Source organism: Neodiprion lecontei, chromosome 3, assembly GCF_021901455.1.
Source record: "Neodiprion lecontei isolate iyNeoLeco1 chromosome 3, iyNeoLeco1.1, whole genome shotgun sequence".
NCBI classification, from domain to species: domain Eukaryota; kingdom Metazoa; phylum Arthropoda; class Insecta; order Hymenoptera; family Diprionidae; genus Neodiprion; species Neodiprion lecontei.
In genome coordinates this window covers 7129645-7146453 of record NC_060262.1, presented here as the reverse complement: position 1 = coordinate 7146453, position 16809 = coordinate 7129645, and the positions used below count along the sequence as shown (strand labels likewise).

The 16809-nt window shown below is 35.6% G+C and overlaps 1 protein-coding gene across 1 annotated transcript; it reads right to left on the bottom strand.

Annotated features, from left to right (window-relative positions):
• Nucleotides 1–2851: 2851 nt before the first annotated feature.
• Nucleotides 2852–16088, bottom strand: LOC107226282 (putative fatty acyl-CoA reductase CG5065). The gene is made up of 4 exons (XM_015667043.2): nt 15901–16088; nt 13724–14200; nt 9185–9412; nt 2852–4043 (listed from the first exon to the last, which is right to left on the bottom strand). Exons 1-4 carry the CDS (start codon nt 16086–16088, stop codon nt 3746–3748), a joined length of 1191 nt encoding a protein of 396 aa, XP_015522529.1. The 3' UTR covers nt 2852–3745.
• Between the last annotated feature and the right edge of the window lie 721 nt (nt 16089–16809).

Sequence of the window (16809 nt, the reverse complement as noted above, 5' to 3'; positions counted from 1 at the left end):
TCGCACGATCTCTTCACGTAACAAGAACAAATGTAATCCTTGGGACGCGCGGATGACTCTCGGCTTTCCACCGTAGTATTTATCAAGTTATGATAACTCGAACAGTTTGTTCGCATCGTGGATATAGTTCGCTTTTCAGTAAGAACAGTGCACCAGGCGTTGGGTTACTCCCAAAGGAGTTGTTAAAGTTTCACGATATAGCGGAGCACCAACTTCTCTGTGTTGACCTTTCGAGACAATATTGTAGCAGACATTGAGACCTAAATTTCAACAAGCGATATGATCCACAGAGATTTCTCTACTTACTTCAGTTTGAGTTTCACAGCTTGCATACTTACGTTAATATACGTGAACATGGTGTTCACAGTGTCACTAGTCCAGGGATTTTTGATATTACGTTTTTCTCTTTTCGTCCGTTCAATTTAATCTCAGGCTACAAACGTGCTCGGTTTGTATATTCTTGGATGGTAAATTTAGTATTTACTCACCTTTGCTATGAGAAAAAGGATGATACTAATCAACTCATGCCTTTTTTATCCATTAAATGCTGATCTTGAAGTCTTGTTGACTTCTACACGCCTCAATAGACGCGCGTAACATCTCAGAAATTCGCTAACACAGTAATGTTCGTTGTGAGTTTGGATGAATCTCTTCCACGAACTTGTTATATTGCAGTTTGCGTTACCGGGTGATTGCGTATGCGTAATATAAGTTCCGCCTTAAACTAAAACTATCGGGTACCGATAAAATACGGTAGAACTGAGCAGCCGAGTGACCAAGTGCGCATGCGCAAGATAATTGAACTCTATTGGTCATCGGGATCGTGTCACTGAAATCTTTTCGTCTGCAAGACAGGGGAGCCAACTTAATCTGAACAGTGAATGAAATGTGAAACTTTTCCAGCGTCAAGTGGTGAGTTTATATTATGTTGTTATGATAAGTCGTAGAAGTCATCGGCCATTGCTCGGTTAACAATGAAAGATTGCTAAGCCTCGCTGAATCATCGCGCATCAAACACTTGAGATCTGCTCGTGTTGAGAAACTTTGCAACATGTATAACATAACCTCCGAGTGAGGTTTAAGGTGGCCAGCCTGCGTGGTAAGACATCAAAGCTTGCGCATGCGCAATCGGACGCTAAATCTGCTAAGTTTCACTGTTTTCTCTCTGTATACGAGTATTCATGCCTTTGTCATAACACTTCTCGTTACGTGGTGTGTATCAATGAATTTGTGCGTTTGTTTTGGTAAATGCTTGATTCCCTAACTGATAAACCGATTCATTGTCGAGTTTCAAGTGCGTTTGGTTCTGTACGGAGTATTGAACATAACATTTTTCTATCCCACGTCTTCGAAGAGAAGAATCAGTACTAAAATTATCGTGTTGATATTTGTACAGCCTCTAAATTACTGTACAATGAATTGAAGGTCGTAGAAGGTTTGATAAAAATCTGAAATGCTGGTATGTACAGAGAAAATCCGGTTAAAGTAAAAACGAGCAATCGAAAGAAATGTTTTTTGCTGGTGAAACACGCTGTTACCATTAAACTGAAATATTTTACGATATTTGTCTCATAGCGTTCAGTTGCAAAAAGAGAAGGGAAAAAAATTATCGAAAGACTTGAAATGCTTATGTATCGTACATGTACCTACGAAAAAAAAATCAAACGCCTTTTTGTGAACCATTGCTAATTCATACGGATAATTAGTCAATCAGGTACTCAATCCCATTAAACGGCGAAAAACGAAGCCAAATTATGATTTCTGTCTGAATGGAAATCACTCGTTTATACGTCGTATAAAATGTGCAAAATCATTTTGATGAAATGCGGAAAAAATTGTAGGATCATTATTAGTGTTTGCGTGTTATTAATGAGTTGTATATTTTTGTTGACACACTCGGCACGGGAGAGTATTTTTATGATAACTAGTAAAAAATGTTTTCAAATTTGCTCTGTATTTTATAAATTCTGTCTCATTCTGTCCCCTTTAGTTGCAATTGGTGCGTTCGCGAATGTTAAAAAGTGAATTTTCAAATTTCATTGATGTATTCAAAGAAATTTAATACTGGAAAGAATTTCCCCGATATCATCTGTTCATCGCGATTGATAATTATTCAAGCGAAAGACTTGAATTCAAAAAAGTCATTCTTATTGAAACTTCGTTTTAGAACTATTTTGAAAAAAAAAAAAAAAATAATAATAATAGCCCTTACGTTACGGATCTGTTTTGTTTTGTGCTTTTTCAAAATCTATTTCGACGTACGGACAATTTTTTAATTTTTTTCCTCCGTTTCAAACGATCTTTAAAAGTAGCAGTGATTCAAAAACGTAGAATAGACAAAAAGCAAAATTCGATTCTGCGATCGTTCTCAGGTCATCGAAAAACTCTCCGTAGAAGCGTGAGATTGTTCAGAAAATTCAAATCGTGCAGATCACTTTCACCAAGAAAGCCAGCGAACGAACCAGTCGTGCTGCAAACAACAATTTGTTACTCATTGATGGCCCTTTCTCCACATATAGAGAAGACGTTGAACGCAGTTATGAACGAAGTTCGAATCTTGTAAGTCGTAAAACGAGACCTTAATATTTGAAGCAGCGACAGTTATCCCGGGATTTCTTATACATATCAGCCAGCGATCGAGCTTGCCGGTAAAAAAAGAAGCAACCAAGTCAGCAAGCCAAGTCAGTCGACCATGTTTGATTTAAGATTATGGAAAAAATGTTTAATGGAGGGATTCTGAAGAGGGTTAAATGTAATTTGTTACTCTACCCACTGGCCGAATCAAATCGTCTCATGCGGTATTTTCGACGTTATCGACCGAGTTATTTCCGCTCAGTGAAAACGCCTTATAATCATAATACAATTCCTTTATTCAGTAAAACGAGGCACAAAAATCCGAATATACCAACGATACACGCATTTACATAGTTATATAATTTATATGTACAGAATTTTGATTCTTGCCGATTCTCTGATCAGTATAAACGTTGTAAGAAACGATGTATCATTTTGGAGAAAACTTATTACGTGATACACAAATCATCTCAAATGAAAAAATAAAAAAAAAAACAAAAACTTTCACAAAAGTCGAAAACATTCGAATAACGGTATGACGGTGAAAGCTGCTATGATTTGGGGTTATTTCGTCGGTGTGCAACTGCAATTCAGCGTGAATTTCGTGGGAAAATTAGCACTGCGAAAAATGTGAAATAGCAATATTTACAACACCGAGATGCGACTCTGGTGGGAAAAAAAATCATTCCGTCGACTGTAAACAACTAGTGAAAGTTCAACGCCGCGCAGTTTTGTCCATACATCATTCTTTCAGCTTAGTCTGCTATCAGGCGAGTTTGTGGTCCCTTTCAAAACCGAACGTTTCCTCTCAGCTGATCGCTGTATTTTTAACTGTGATCGTATACTAGACTGTTTAAAATTTTCACCATCAACAATCGTGCTTTGGATTGATTAATTCTGATAAAAAATATGTAAGCAAAGCTCGACCCCCCCCCCCCGTGCTTTGGAATATAAATACCCAAAATTCACCAATTTCTTCAACCAACTTTAACCAACAATGTAAAAATATACCCATTTATTAATATTGGGCTAGAAAGAAAATCCTTAAATATACTTCGGGAAGACTCTTGCAAGCAATGAGCCAAAAAAATTTTCAAGTGACGTCCGGCAGCCACTGGCTTTGGATTAACGCTTTTATCTGACCGTGGCGTCGACATTGACGCATTTACTATCAGAGGAACAGGAGGATATATAGCACAGCAGCCAGTCCCAGCATTGCGGCTATCTTGAAATTTCTTATCAACGTCAGGTTAGCCTTGTTCATGCAGAGCTTCGTTGCCATCGCGCTTGAGCACAAGACGTACGATTCAAGATCAATTTCTGTCTGGACGTAAAAATCCTCTCGATCCATCGCCGTCATTCGATCATTCAACGCTCGGATTTTTCTTTGGTCGCTAGTCCAAGACTTTGACAAGACTGGCTCCAGTGTCTCTAGCACTGAACGCATGTGCTGATATTCCTTAACCATTCTGGAAAAAAAAAATTAGGAACATAGTGTAGAACGAGTCGATTGTTCGGTCGTATCGTGGTTGAAAATGAATGGAACGTAAGAACGTTATTCAAGGTTGGAATAATTACTAAGCGGAGATTCGAAAATTAGAATCATCGACCCGATTCAGTTCTGGTACCATGCATTTTGTATAAAAAAAAAACATCCTCTTGGCAAAATAGAATAGAGAATTAGAATCTGGAATCTATATTTTGTTATACAGTGTATAAATAGGTCATTGTATGAATACCGTAGTTGATATTGGAGACAGTTCCATCGGACCTTGTCATTTTACCGTTGCCATTTTTATGTACGTTTATAATTGTTGGGTCAATGTATGCTGTTGTTTTATGCTGATACGGATAAAAGGTGAATGATAATGGATCTGCAGAGAAGAAAACGCGAGGGTGTATCGAAAATCAGGAGAAACATATCCTCGGAACTTTGTCATTACAGCTGCGTGCAAATGCTGGCGTAAAGCTTTCAGGAATCTGAATTTTAAATTCCTGCCTGCAGACATCGATATTCGGTACTTAATACGCTGAGGCATGAATTAAACGGTGGCGAAGTATGAAAAAAATTCCACGCTCTTGCAAACGTTGAAAATGCATTTCCGGATAACAAAGAACGACCTCTGCGTTAGATGATTTTAAGGGGGAGCCGAAGCGGATCTTTTAAAATTCACATTTTCAGATGAAATTTAATCGCCGCGTTCATTCATATCGTTTGTGATGTTCCAACCTAGATCTGAAAGAATTTTTATCGAATTTTTCTTAGCTTAGTTTTTACGCTTGTCATTGTAATTTTTTTTTTTTTTTTGTTTCTGCACGAATGTAAATCACCAGTTTCGTGATCTGAAATTTCCTTGTACCGCTGAAACTATTGAAATTTTTTCAATCCGTATGCGAAATAAAATGATTGTGCAATTGCAGTAAAAATTCAGGATCTTCGAGATTTGTTTTTACAAAAGTAACCGAAATAAACTCGATTGGCTTTATTCGCGTGTTTGCGATATTCGTTATCCCGTAAATTTGTTTCAACAAATTTTTTGATGGCACTGTATTCTTGAATGAATTCCGTTTTATTGACGCGAGGAAAGTGTAAAGAGAGAGAAAAAAAAAAAAAAAAGTAAAATGTTAAACAAGATATTTGCGCGGCAAATAACTTGACGGAATTTTTTACAAATTGCAAACACGTCGAAAAAAAGAATCCTTGAACTTCAGTCAGGACTTCACGACACTGTAAATTGGAGATTAAATAAACGGAACTATGTGGTGTAGGTTCTGTATGTATTTACCGAACACGTAACTCTGTACACTCGTTGAGTGAGGTATACAAGTTTGAAAACTACTTTCAAAGTCGTTTTACACATGATTCTGAAGTACCGTAATATTTGAACATTCCGCGTTAATGGCAAAACGTAAGATTATTCCGACATCATAGCAATGAAAAGATAAAAACTGATTTTTTTTACGTTTTTTTAATCGTTAATAAATACGTGTGAAATAATTTTTTCAGACAGATTTGGCGAGTGGTTTTTGTGTAATTCATTATTAATAATTGGATATTTAACATGTAGTCAATACAGAATCTTGTGTAAAACGCACATTTTTTATACAATTTAACCACACCTACTAATGATAAATATACAAAACACAGTAATTTTTATTTATCGATTATTTTAGATTACGCAAGAGTTATTTAAAAAAAAAAAACGTATTCTGACTTGTGGTTTTTTAAATATTTTGATCTGAACGTTCTAAAATTTACGAAAATATCAGTCAGTCAAAAAAGTGTGGCAACGTCGGATAAAAAACCGTATTTTCACGTTACAGTTTTTTTTTCATTGCAAATAGTCCGGTGCATCGATATTGAGTTTTTTCATTAGTCATTTCATAAATTTATAAATGAAATTCAACTAAACATCGAGAACATGCAGCTGTCAGATGCGCTGTTGCCGGATCTATTTTACGCGGAAAAATACTTGAGTCAAGAGACATTTGTCTGTTATTATCAGTAAATAAATAACTGAATTAATCGGCTTAGAAGTGATCTTGGTTAACATATAAACCTAAGTTATCAATTTACATTATCTAATTTTTCATTTTAGTCAAAGAAAAAAAACTAGTCGCTGGTTCAACTTACGACATTGCATATAACGCGGGCCTTTTCATCGTAGTTCCGAAACAACTTTTATTTCCAGTACATCGCGCCGCCATTCTGTACGGACCATTAGCGCATAATAAACTCTTTGGATGGTTTTTATTTCTAGGTGATCACGCCGTCGTGTATAAGCAAGGAGGAATAAAATACCCGCCAACGTAATGCGTCAGCATCTAACATTACGATATCAATCACTGTCTGCCGAGCTGTAATTCATTCGCAAAAGAGTCGTTGTGAGCGAATGTAACGCTGTATTCATTGATACAACACTCGCTAAATTCAGACGAGAATTCGCCGAGATGTGAATAACCTCAAAAAATTTTACCGTCGTCTGCGTTCGGCCGGCGGAAACTGTTCGCAGTTTTGAGGTTACGTTCGTGACGGTTGGTCACCCTGGCAAACAGTTGCTCTCGTATTGTAGCGCATGCGCATTCAACTTCAGCAGACGACGGACGATGCAGTCGTTAGGAATTCGCTCTACGTTTGCTTGTAATTTCGGAACTAACGAACCGATTTTCATTATTTTTCTTTCTATGGGTAGCCACAGCGTTTCGCTAGATTTTAGACTAAATTTTCTCACAACGAGATCGATAGTTTCAGAGATATAGCAATGTTTGTAAGCCGAGTCGGAAGGAGCTCAGAAACTTGTGCGAACGCTGACTGAACTCTCACAGATAGAGGAAAGTTATTTTTAAGAGTTTTCAAGTTTTCGATGAGGTTCGCAAGAAAGTTTTTATAAAGAGGCGTTTGAAACTATTAGCAGGTCAGTTATTAGCTGCTAGTTATTTATATCTCTCGTTGAATCGAACGATCCGCAATGAATTTTGTAACTATTGAACAAACTAAACGATGTGGGATTCCGAATCGCGTGTATACTCAATTCCATAATCGAGTTATAGTCGCGAAATGAGGATACAATTATTTTGTCATTAAAGTTTTGTTTCCAGTACCCGAACGTTGCATCGAATAATTCCACTTTGTACGCTCGTACAGTGATTAACAAACCATAACGGTTATATCCTCCGCCATTGAGTGGTAAGTAGCACACGTGGCAACAAATTACACCGCGAAATTCGCAATTAGTACAGTAAAAGCAGCGGAATTCAAATTTGAATATTACACAAAATGCACATTCTTCGTTCGACTTTCCTTGACACGATAAATTATCGAATCATTTTATCCGCGAGATTATTCCGTTCTCTGAATGAGGAATCTGAGTAAACGAGAACCGGTTTGTGTTGTTTATTTGAGTGTCGCTTGTCGAAAATAAATTCTGTATATCCGTTTCACTATGAGATAGTCGTGAATAGAGTATTTATCGAATTAAGGTAATACGGACAATACCACTTAAGTTACTATAAACTATACATTTTTTTTTTTTTTTTTACTAATATGAAAAACGTGAACATGTAAATTCATAACTTAAATTTATACGTTACCCAAGATTACTTCTAAACGGAAGAATTTAATTATTCATTTACTAATAATAATTGATAAATGTCTTTTGACTCAAGTATTTTTCCGCATAAAATAGATCTGGCAACAGCGCATCTAACAGCTGTGTGTTGTTGATCCCGGTGTTTAGTTGAATTTTATTTATAAATTTACAAAATGAGCAATGAAACAACTCAATTTCGATGCACCGGACGATTTGGAGAGAAAAAAAAACTATAGAATAAAAATACGGTTTTTATCCGACGTTGCCACACTTTCATGATTCGGATATGTTATTCATTTTTAAGCATGGTTGACTGATATTTTCGTGAATTTTTGATCGTTCAGATCAAAATATTTTCAAAATTATACGTCAAAATACATTTTTTATCATTTTTGCGTAATCTATGAGAATCGATTAATGTGAATTAGAGTTCTTTGTATTTTCATATTTAGCTGTTGCGGTTAAATTGCATCCAAAATGTGCATTTTACACAAGATTACTTATTAACTACATAATAAATATCCAATTTTTAATAATTAAATACAAATAAGCGACCCGTCAGATATTTCTGACCAAATTATTATTACGTATTTATTAGCGATTAATAATATTGCTCTCGTGTCCGAATAACCTTAATCTATTAAGACATGGCGAATAATGGAATTGTAAACAAATTAGGCTTGCATATTTATATCGATGCTTTAATTCGAGTAAGTTTTAAAACGGTTAAAAATCGGCTAGATCTATTTGATTTCACTTAATTTCACGACGGCTTATTTTATTCAAAGATTGTTTGCTTAAAAGTTACAGAAGGATATTTTCTTTTTCTCCACCGTAGTTAATTTAATACTGTCACTTATCGATCGTGATCAACCGATTCACTTTTTTTTTTACACTACACCGTAAAATCTTGATTCTCGTTTTTTACGATTTTCTTGAAATAACTGCGTATTAAATAATTGTCAAGTATATAAAATGGGGGTGAAAAATTTTCCGGCAAATTAAATGCCGCTATATATTTTGTAGAATTATTCTCACGCTGCGAGGAAACCGAAGATTGATGAAAAAAATAAAGAAAAAAAAAAAAGAAAACCTCATTTCCGAAACATGTCCAAAATATCTCAAAACCGTCTAAAAAAAGTTTTGTCGTTACTTTGCCAAAGGAATTTTGAGTCAATATTTTCATTTTAAAGTCAAAAGTTTGACATCGGTGCAATATTAAATAATTCAGTATTCAACACCACGTGAACGTGAACAAATAAAAATGTTCCGATGAGTTTGTAAAAAACAACCAATAAAACAGTCTTTCGTGTCAAAGACAAATCGTGGTAAAGTGAGATCGCGACCACTTTGAAGCAATTTTGAATGAAGCATTGACATTCAAAGCGTAAAATAACAGTATTTCATAACTTTGAATGACGTAGATTTATTTTATTGGTTTGAAAGAATTAATTTCTATCTGTTTCGCCGGCCAATTCGACCTTGATTTCACTTAAAATTAACATCTTTCGATCGCTTACCTCGGTTTACCGCCGACCGCAACCAAAAACGTGTCGCAAAGGAACGAGGGCAGCCATTCGAGCAGCAGGACGACGAGAAAATGCATCCGTGGCTTTGACGTCATCCCTCGAATGCCGAAGGACGGAAAAGGGAATTGTGTACTCGCCCTGCACCCGTTCTCGATAAGGGTTCTCCAAGTGCAGCCGAGGGCTGGAACGCTGAAGACTGTCGCCGCTCGCTCGTAGCTTCTAAAACGAATAAAAACAACGTGCGGAACTGAAAATATGTATCGAGAAAAACGTATTAGTTTCAAAGTTCCCGAGGATCTAACGCCAAGTGGGTATCGTTTTGGAAAAGATTGCCCTTTTTTTTTTTTACACGAAACACACGTTAATCCATAGTTTTTAAGATGTTTTTTAAGATGAAAAGAGGTGTCGCAAAATTTAGAGGCGACATTTTTATCTCGTAATACCGCAAAAAGTGACAAAAAATTGATCTACGCATTTCTCACACATGGTAAGGTCTAAGGATTTGAGAATTCATGGATTTTCATATCTCGATGCGAAACATCGCGACGTCGCATCGAAATCGCAGCTGAATTCAAATTTCGGGCACAAAAAATTGGTCGAAAGTTTGTAGATCGGTTCGTGTGTAATTTTATCATTTTTACAAAATTCCACTGGTTAAAAGAAAAAAAAAAAACTCTCTTTGCCGTTTTTCGCGAATGCTTGTCTCGTACCTTCGTATGGTGATTGTAGGTTAAAATATGTCTGTAAAAAACAAAGGAACATCAATTTTTTGAGGTCTATGGTTTTGAAGAAATGCAAGTACATGGAATTTTTTAGGTGTTTAAATTTTGAAAAATTATTTCACCCACTTTTTCATACGTTTCACTTTTTTTCTATAATACAAATGAGACATATCATCTTGTTTTGACGTCTAACGAATATCTGCCAAATATTGTGTAACATGTACACAGATTTAGCAACGGTAATTCTTGGTTTGTTAATGATAATAATTATGATACTGTTACACAATAAATCGTAAATAACGATGTCGAATATATATATTATATAACAAGGATCAATTATCGTACGTTCCGATATTCCAATGTAGTAAAATGTTTTTAATATTTTTCCATCAATACTCATGCACGCATGATACACAGAAGTGTAATTTAACTAGCGGCAGAAACATTGTTAGACAGTGTTATTAAAACGGCGAAGAAATACCGAAAGCGAAAGTGCAACGGCACCTGGGTAATTATTTACCCGCGATAATTATCAGCGATAGCGATAATTTAACGGATTATGCGGTCAAAAAACATCGTTGAGCCGTCGAGAAAGCAACTCCACAAACCATGACCACATGTTATAAGGCATTCCATGCCATTTCGATAAATGATATTCCCTCTCCATTTTTGATTTTGTTTATAATTTTTTATACGATTATTCTAACTCCAACTAGCACTCCCAAATTATTTGGATTTTTTTTTCTTTTTTTTTTTTCTTTCTTTTATTTCAGCCGCCAACTTCTTATGAATTCTTAAACCTCAAGACAAAGATTTCAAAAGATGTTTGATCCTCTCCCAAACATTCTCAAATATTCTTCGATTAAAGACGATCATTTTAGGCCACATCCGGAAGTAAGAGCTGGTGTATTTTTTTTTTTTTTTTTTCACACGTCATTCACTGATTTGAAAATTTTCTTATTTACCAAGCGGATGTGAAATTATGCATATAATCGTATTTCCCAAAATCAAACTGTAACAACTCGAAAAAACTAGCTCCTTAAAAATTGCTGTAAAAACTCTATTTGCAAAAAAAAAAAAAAAAAAAAAAAAACTCTTCCTTTTGCTACGGTTTTCTTTTAATTTTCTTTTAAATCATTTGTTGTTTCAGGCATACGATAAATATAGATGTGTTTGTATCTGGACGTAAATTAATGTACATAAATATAATATATGAATATGCACATCAATATATATATATATATATATATATATATATATATATATATATATATATATATATATATGTGTGTATAATTTCACACCCGCTTGGTGCACGAAAATGAATAAATACCGATACGAATAAAAAATTGAACAAAATTACGCAAAAAAATTTTCTTCAATTTAGTAAGTTAAATATAAGAAAAATACTTTTTCGTGAATTTTTTCGAGAAAATCAAACATGACTTCCTGTTTTAACGTTTAAAAATTCGTAAAAATATATCGGCCAGAGAAAGAAAATCTGTACGAAAAATTACGAAAGCAATGAAAAATATGGTGGGGAAAAAACATGGGTCGAGCTGGCATGGAATACCTCATATGTAAATTAGGCACGACCAGTTTGACTTTCTTTTCTTGTTTACATCACGCCGTATAACAATCACGTTTATACTCCTTGTGGAATCCGCCGATTGCATGACCGGATGAATATCCGTTCTAAAACGCGTTTCTTTCATTTCGACGCTAGCAGCTAAATGTGGGCCATTTCATGCCAGTTGATTCGTTTTTCAATGCTCGATTTATTTTGAATTTATCAAGACAATATCTGCAGCAAAAATAGGTGTGCTACTTTTTTTTTTTTACAGTTTTAATTGAACAATATTTAATGTGAAAAAAAACAAAACAAAAAAGAATATATAGAATGAAAAAGAACTACTACCAACGTATTTTTATTTGCAAATTTGTCAAGTGATGAAAATTTCGTTTCTCAATGAAGCGGAAATGAAGTTACAGTAAAAGTCAGAAAAATGACTTTCTGTAATCCACGAAATGGAAATTTTACACGTGATTCGAACTGAAAGGTCAACTTTTTTCTACTCGTTTTTAATATCGATATTCTTCTATGTTTTGGGTGATTCTTGGGTGAAAATTATTACAACATAAATTTTCGTCGATTATATATAACGTCCAGTATCGTACTTTAATTTTTTTTTTTTTTTTTTTTTTTTTTTTACAGACTTATCGTTACTTGTGAATTCGACCAGTCGGTAAGGTCGTAAACTTTTTCTTGGTCTTAAAAAATCTTTACTGTAAAAGTGACGATATAAGACCGTTCATTTCAATCATTCTACGTTGCGAAAAACTGATTGAACAATTCGCGTAGAGTAGTTTTTAATTCTCTCGATTATCATCCATCAAAAAATATTGAACTAGCTAGAACGATTCTTGAATAATTTTTCAAATGCAACTTACAGACGCAACACTGTTTTACCTAAGAGACTGCCTGCAATGTCACACGAATCAAGGTCTTCTAGTTATGCAAGATCATGTCAACGTTCTGGTTCTAATCAAGATTCTATTCGCAGCTTGTAAACAGGTTTTTTTAGCATTATCCTTATATATCAGACATGTGAATTTACATTTTTGGACCTATTAACTTACCATTATCGTGAAAGTGAAAAACGATTAGAAAATGCAGAATAATTTGACTGCGTAATAAACATCGTTCTTTTCGCAAACAGCGTAATTAAATATTGAAAACTTTCGAGCGACAACGATGGCAAAAAAAAAAAAAAAATAAAAAAAGAAACTAGATTTTCCACCGTCATAGAAAAACTGGTAATTCTTCTTTATTTTTTCGAGGCTAAGATAATTTCAAAATTTGGTAAGATATTTCCACTAGAGGCTTTAATAAATTCACATGAACACATAGATTGATAAAGGAGTTGAGTTTAACTAATACGGCCGTTGAAAGTTTCATTCAACAACCCAAATGATTGTTTCGATTATTTTTTTGTTGAACCTAATGATGTATTGATTTTTTTTCTCTTTCTTGTACGAAAAATATATTCATATCGACGTTCGTATTCGATGCTCATATTCGTTAAATCTAGGAAAATCTTAGAACTGTGCGATTAATCGATTGAACGTAAAATCGGACTGTTCAATTAACCCTTTTCTCGATGAATCAATTCACAAGTCATTCCGAATAGTATTTTTTTTCGATCGATCGTTCGCTTTCTACCCGAATTGCCACGTGAAGAATATTTCAAATGCTAAAACAGTCAAAAACGTGGCACAATTATCAGACAAAAAATTGCAGGTTTATTTCGAACGATTTTCTCCAAACAAGATTCATCAATCGTTGAATCCGACTTTCATTTTACAATATCTTCGATCAATCGACAAATCGTCCATTCGCTGAGAGAAATTTTTAGTTCCGTTTATTGACTATTTTCATTTTTTACGACGACCGAAAAATACAGTTCTAGGTATAAAATGAAAATTAGTTTTCTAGCGGTTACCGGAAAGTCTAGTATCCGTAACTATTCTTTCTCATTACGATCACTTTTGCTAGATTTTCTTGTAACTGTTGGGAAACTTCAATGCTCGTGCAAGAATAAATTGACGTCAAAGCCTTATATAACTAAAAAAGTAGAGTAAACCTCAGAAACTAATTTCGCTGGAAGCAACCGACCGACAGATCAATCGGAAAAAACATTAACTCAAACCAATCAATCTCCGATCATTCGATCAACCGCGAAAACTCGTCGTCGGTTTCATCTTCAAATCAATCCTCAACCCCCATAAAAATCCCCGTAAATCTCACCTCGTCCCTTTGTCCCATGCCGAGGCGATGAGGGTGTTGGCCGCGATATCAACCGGAAGTATCGCCGCGGGAGAATCGGGATTTCCGAGAGCGTATCCGGCGCCGATCATGAGAACCGTCGCCCCCTTCAGGACGCTCGTGTAACCAGGAATCGGTTCCTTCGCCGCCGGTCCGATGGCCGGAAATCGGATCATGACCAACGGGATCCCCGGGAGTTTTGAATTAAGAACCGACTCGGTGATCCGTCCTCTATTCCCGAAGATGCTCGTCGCGACGGCCGCCGATTTTAGGGCTGGCAAATTGCAGCAAAAGTCGAGAAGCTCTTCGTGCGGACCGCCCGCGTGGATCACGACGTTCGAGCCTCGGAGACGCGCCAGTTGATCGTCGTTAAGGCCCAAATTTTCGTACACCAGATTTCCCTCGAAGATCCGAACCCGCGAAATCGCTCCCGGACATTCTTGTTTCACTCTTTCGAACCTGTTTTTTTTTTAACGTCAGAGAAACAAACGTGAGTATCGGAATTTTGTGTCGCTTGTCTGACGGCGTAGAACGCATCCGCGAAAAGAGCTAATTTAGCGATGAAAAGAAGAAAGAGTGTAAATATCTTTCTTCGCGGCATTCGCAACAAAAAGTAATCAACACGCACGTCTGCAATAATGTTGGACAAAAAATAAATGAAGGTTAAAGTTCTTATGTTTGGCGCACACGCCTTTTCAAAGTCAAAATATATTTTTAGTTGTCGCTTTTGTAAATTGTATAAACTTGCATTCGCCATCTTTGGCTTATTTTTTTTTTATGAAATTTGATAAATTGAATTGAAACGTTGAGAAGTTTCACGATGTTTTTTGATACATTGACATCATGTCAGGGAATCAGGGAATTTCTCTCTTGGGATCTTTGGGCATCTTTCCAACAATACTAATTTCAAAATGATCGGAAGTCAAATTTTCACACTTTCACATTCACGCATTTACGTTGATAAATAATCAACAACTGATTGTAACACATTTTTACGCGCATTTTGTTACGGATACTATCTTTTCCAACTATCTAAGAAGAATGACTCGCAGAAAAAATTATAGCTGCTTATTATGGATACATTTAAGGCCGGTTTGTATGAAATTTTTGTCTACGAGCTGCAGGCTGTTTATTTATACAGAAAATCGTGAGAGTAAAAATATGTAGTATAAAAATTGCAACTTTCGTTCCGAGAATTTGAATATATCAATTGAACATAATCGACCTGAATCTCTGTAACTTTTGTTATCACTTTTGTTTTTAATTCCCTTTGATTCCAACGTTTTACAGTTCAACGGTACATCTTTGGAAATTTTATACTATCAATTCGATTTCGTCATGAATTTGGCTAATAGAATGTTTTATCGTTTTGGCTCATTTGACTCTGGCTTGTCACTTCGCGTTTCACGATTGGCTTGAAAGTTTGTAGTTGGTATTTAGATGTACAGCAATGTTCATTAATGTTCAAAATGCGACTCCGATTCTACACGAATTACGTGACAACGACTCCCATTCTCTTACGTCCACTTCATCGTTCTGCACTGTCGTTCACGTTATTTGTGAGAGAATTGTGAATAACCAGAGATCGGTTCCTGGTGAAACGATCGTTTTACCTTAGCTCTCGGAGAATACTTTCCACAGCGTGTATAGTTGACGTGATTTCTTTACTATAAGTTACGTACTATGAGAAGCGTGTAATATTACTGAAGAATGTGACGAATGCTGGGAACTTTGAACATCGCAACTAAACCTGAGACCATTAAGCATCCCGCTGAATTATCGTAAGCGTTGAAAACAGGGCCAGGAATTAAGTGTTACCAGAAACTCTGGTATCCGTTGCTATTATTTCTCATTACGATCACTGTTGCTACATTTTCTTTCAACTGTTGCGAAAATTTAACGCTTATGCAAGAATAAATTGCCATTAAAGCCTTATTCAACTAAAAAAGTAGAGTAAACCTCACAAACTGATTTTCCGTTGCAATAACCAAAAAAGTATCGACAATAGCGCGAAATGTTTACGCGTACCTCGATTTTCGTAATTCCAACAATATTCAAACAGTTATTTTCAACGATACCTGTTGTACTAAATTTTTCTATCTACCGTAACAAATGAAATTTTTTTTTTTTTTTCAGTGCACGCGTAACAATTTACCGACCCGCGTGATGAGAGCAAATCTTTTATCCGGTCTTCGCTACTCCGAAGATTCTTCGACCTTAGAATCACGCTGATGGTTTTTATGTCCGGACAAGATCTCAGCAGTTTTTCAAGCACCGCGTTTCCTATGTCACTTGTAACTCCTGTCAGGAGGACCTCCTGGCCCGCAAACCACTCGCGAACGGTCATCGTTACTGACTGAGAATCGGAAGCTGCTCGCCGGTATATGAAAGTGCATCGAGAGTGCAGCTAGACGATGCCAACTAAGAAGGGCAACCAGTTCTGCTAGAGCCATAAAATTATGGATGAAGGATTTGGCCGATAAACAAACTTGTATCATCTCTTTTTTCTTTTTTTTTTTTAACTTTTTTTTATTATTACATACCCGTGTCCAAAGATTTAGTAACTTGATTCTACGAATTTTTTCACAGTATGAAACGTGACTGTTTTCCATTCAACAATGAATAACATGTGAGAAAAAAATATGCTCATCTCAGATTCTTTGTGAAATTTTCAAAAACAATCGGGAATATTATATCGGCATAAATGAGCAGACGGTCAAGTTATCTTGTTTTAGAGACTTTTATTACTCAAAGCTGAAAACGGTGAAGTGAAGCTGACATGGGTTTTTTTTTTGTATGAATAAAAAACGGTTATTATTTATTTCGCAATAAAATCAGTACGATTGGAATGATCGGTGTACTTTTTTTACTTTTTATCCAAACGGGAAAATGTCACGCGGTATAGATTTGATTGGAAAAAGAACCGAAAAAACGTATATACAGGATTTCTCATTTAATTTGACACAGCGGAATATCCTGTGAACAACATATTTGAGGGAGTAATGTTTGAAATAAAAGTTTCACGGTTTAACCGGGGTTTTTTTTAACTTTTCATTCGGCGGACGTTT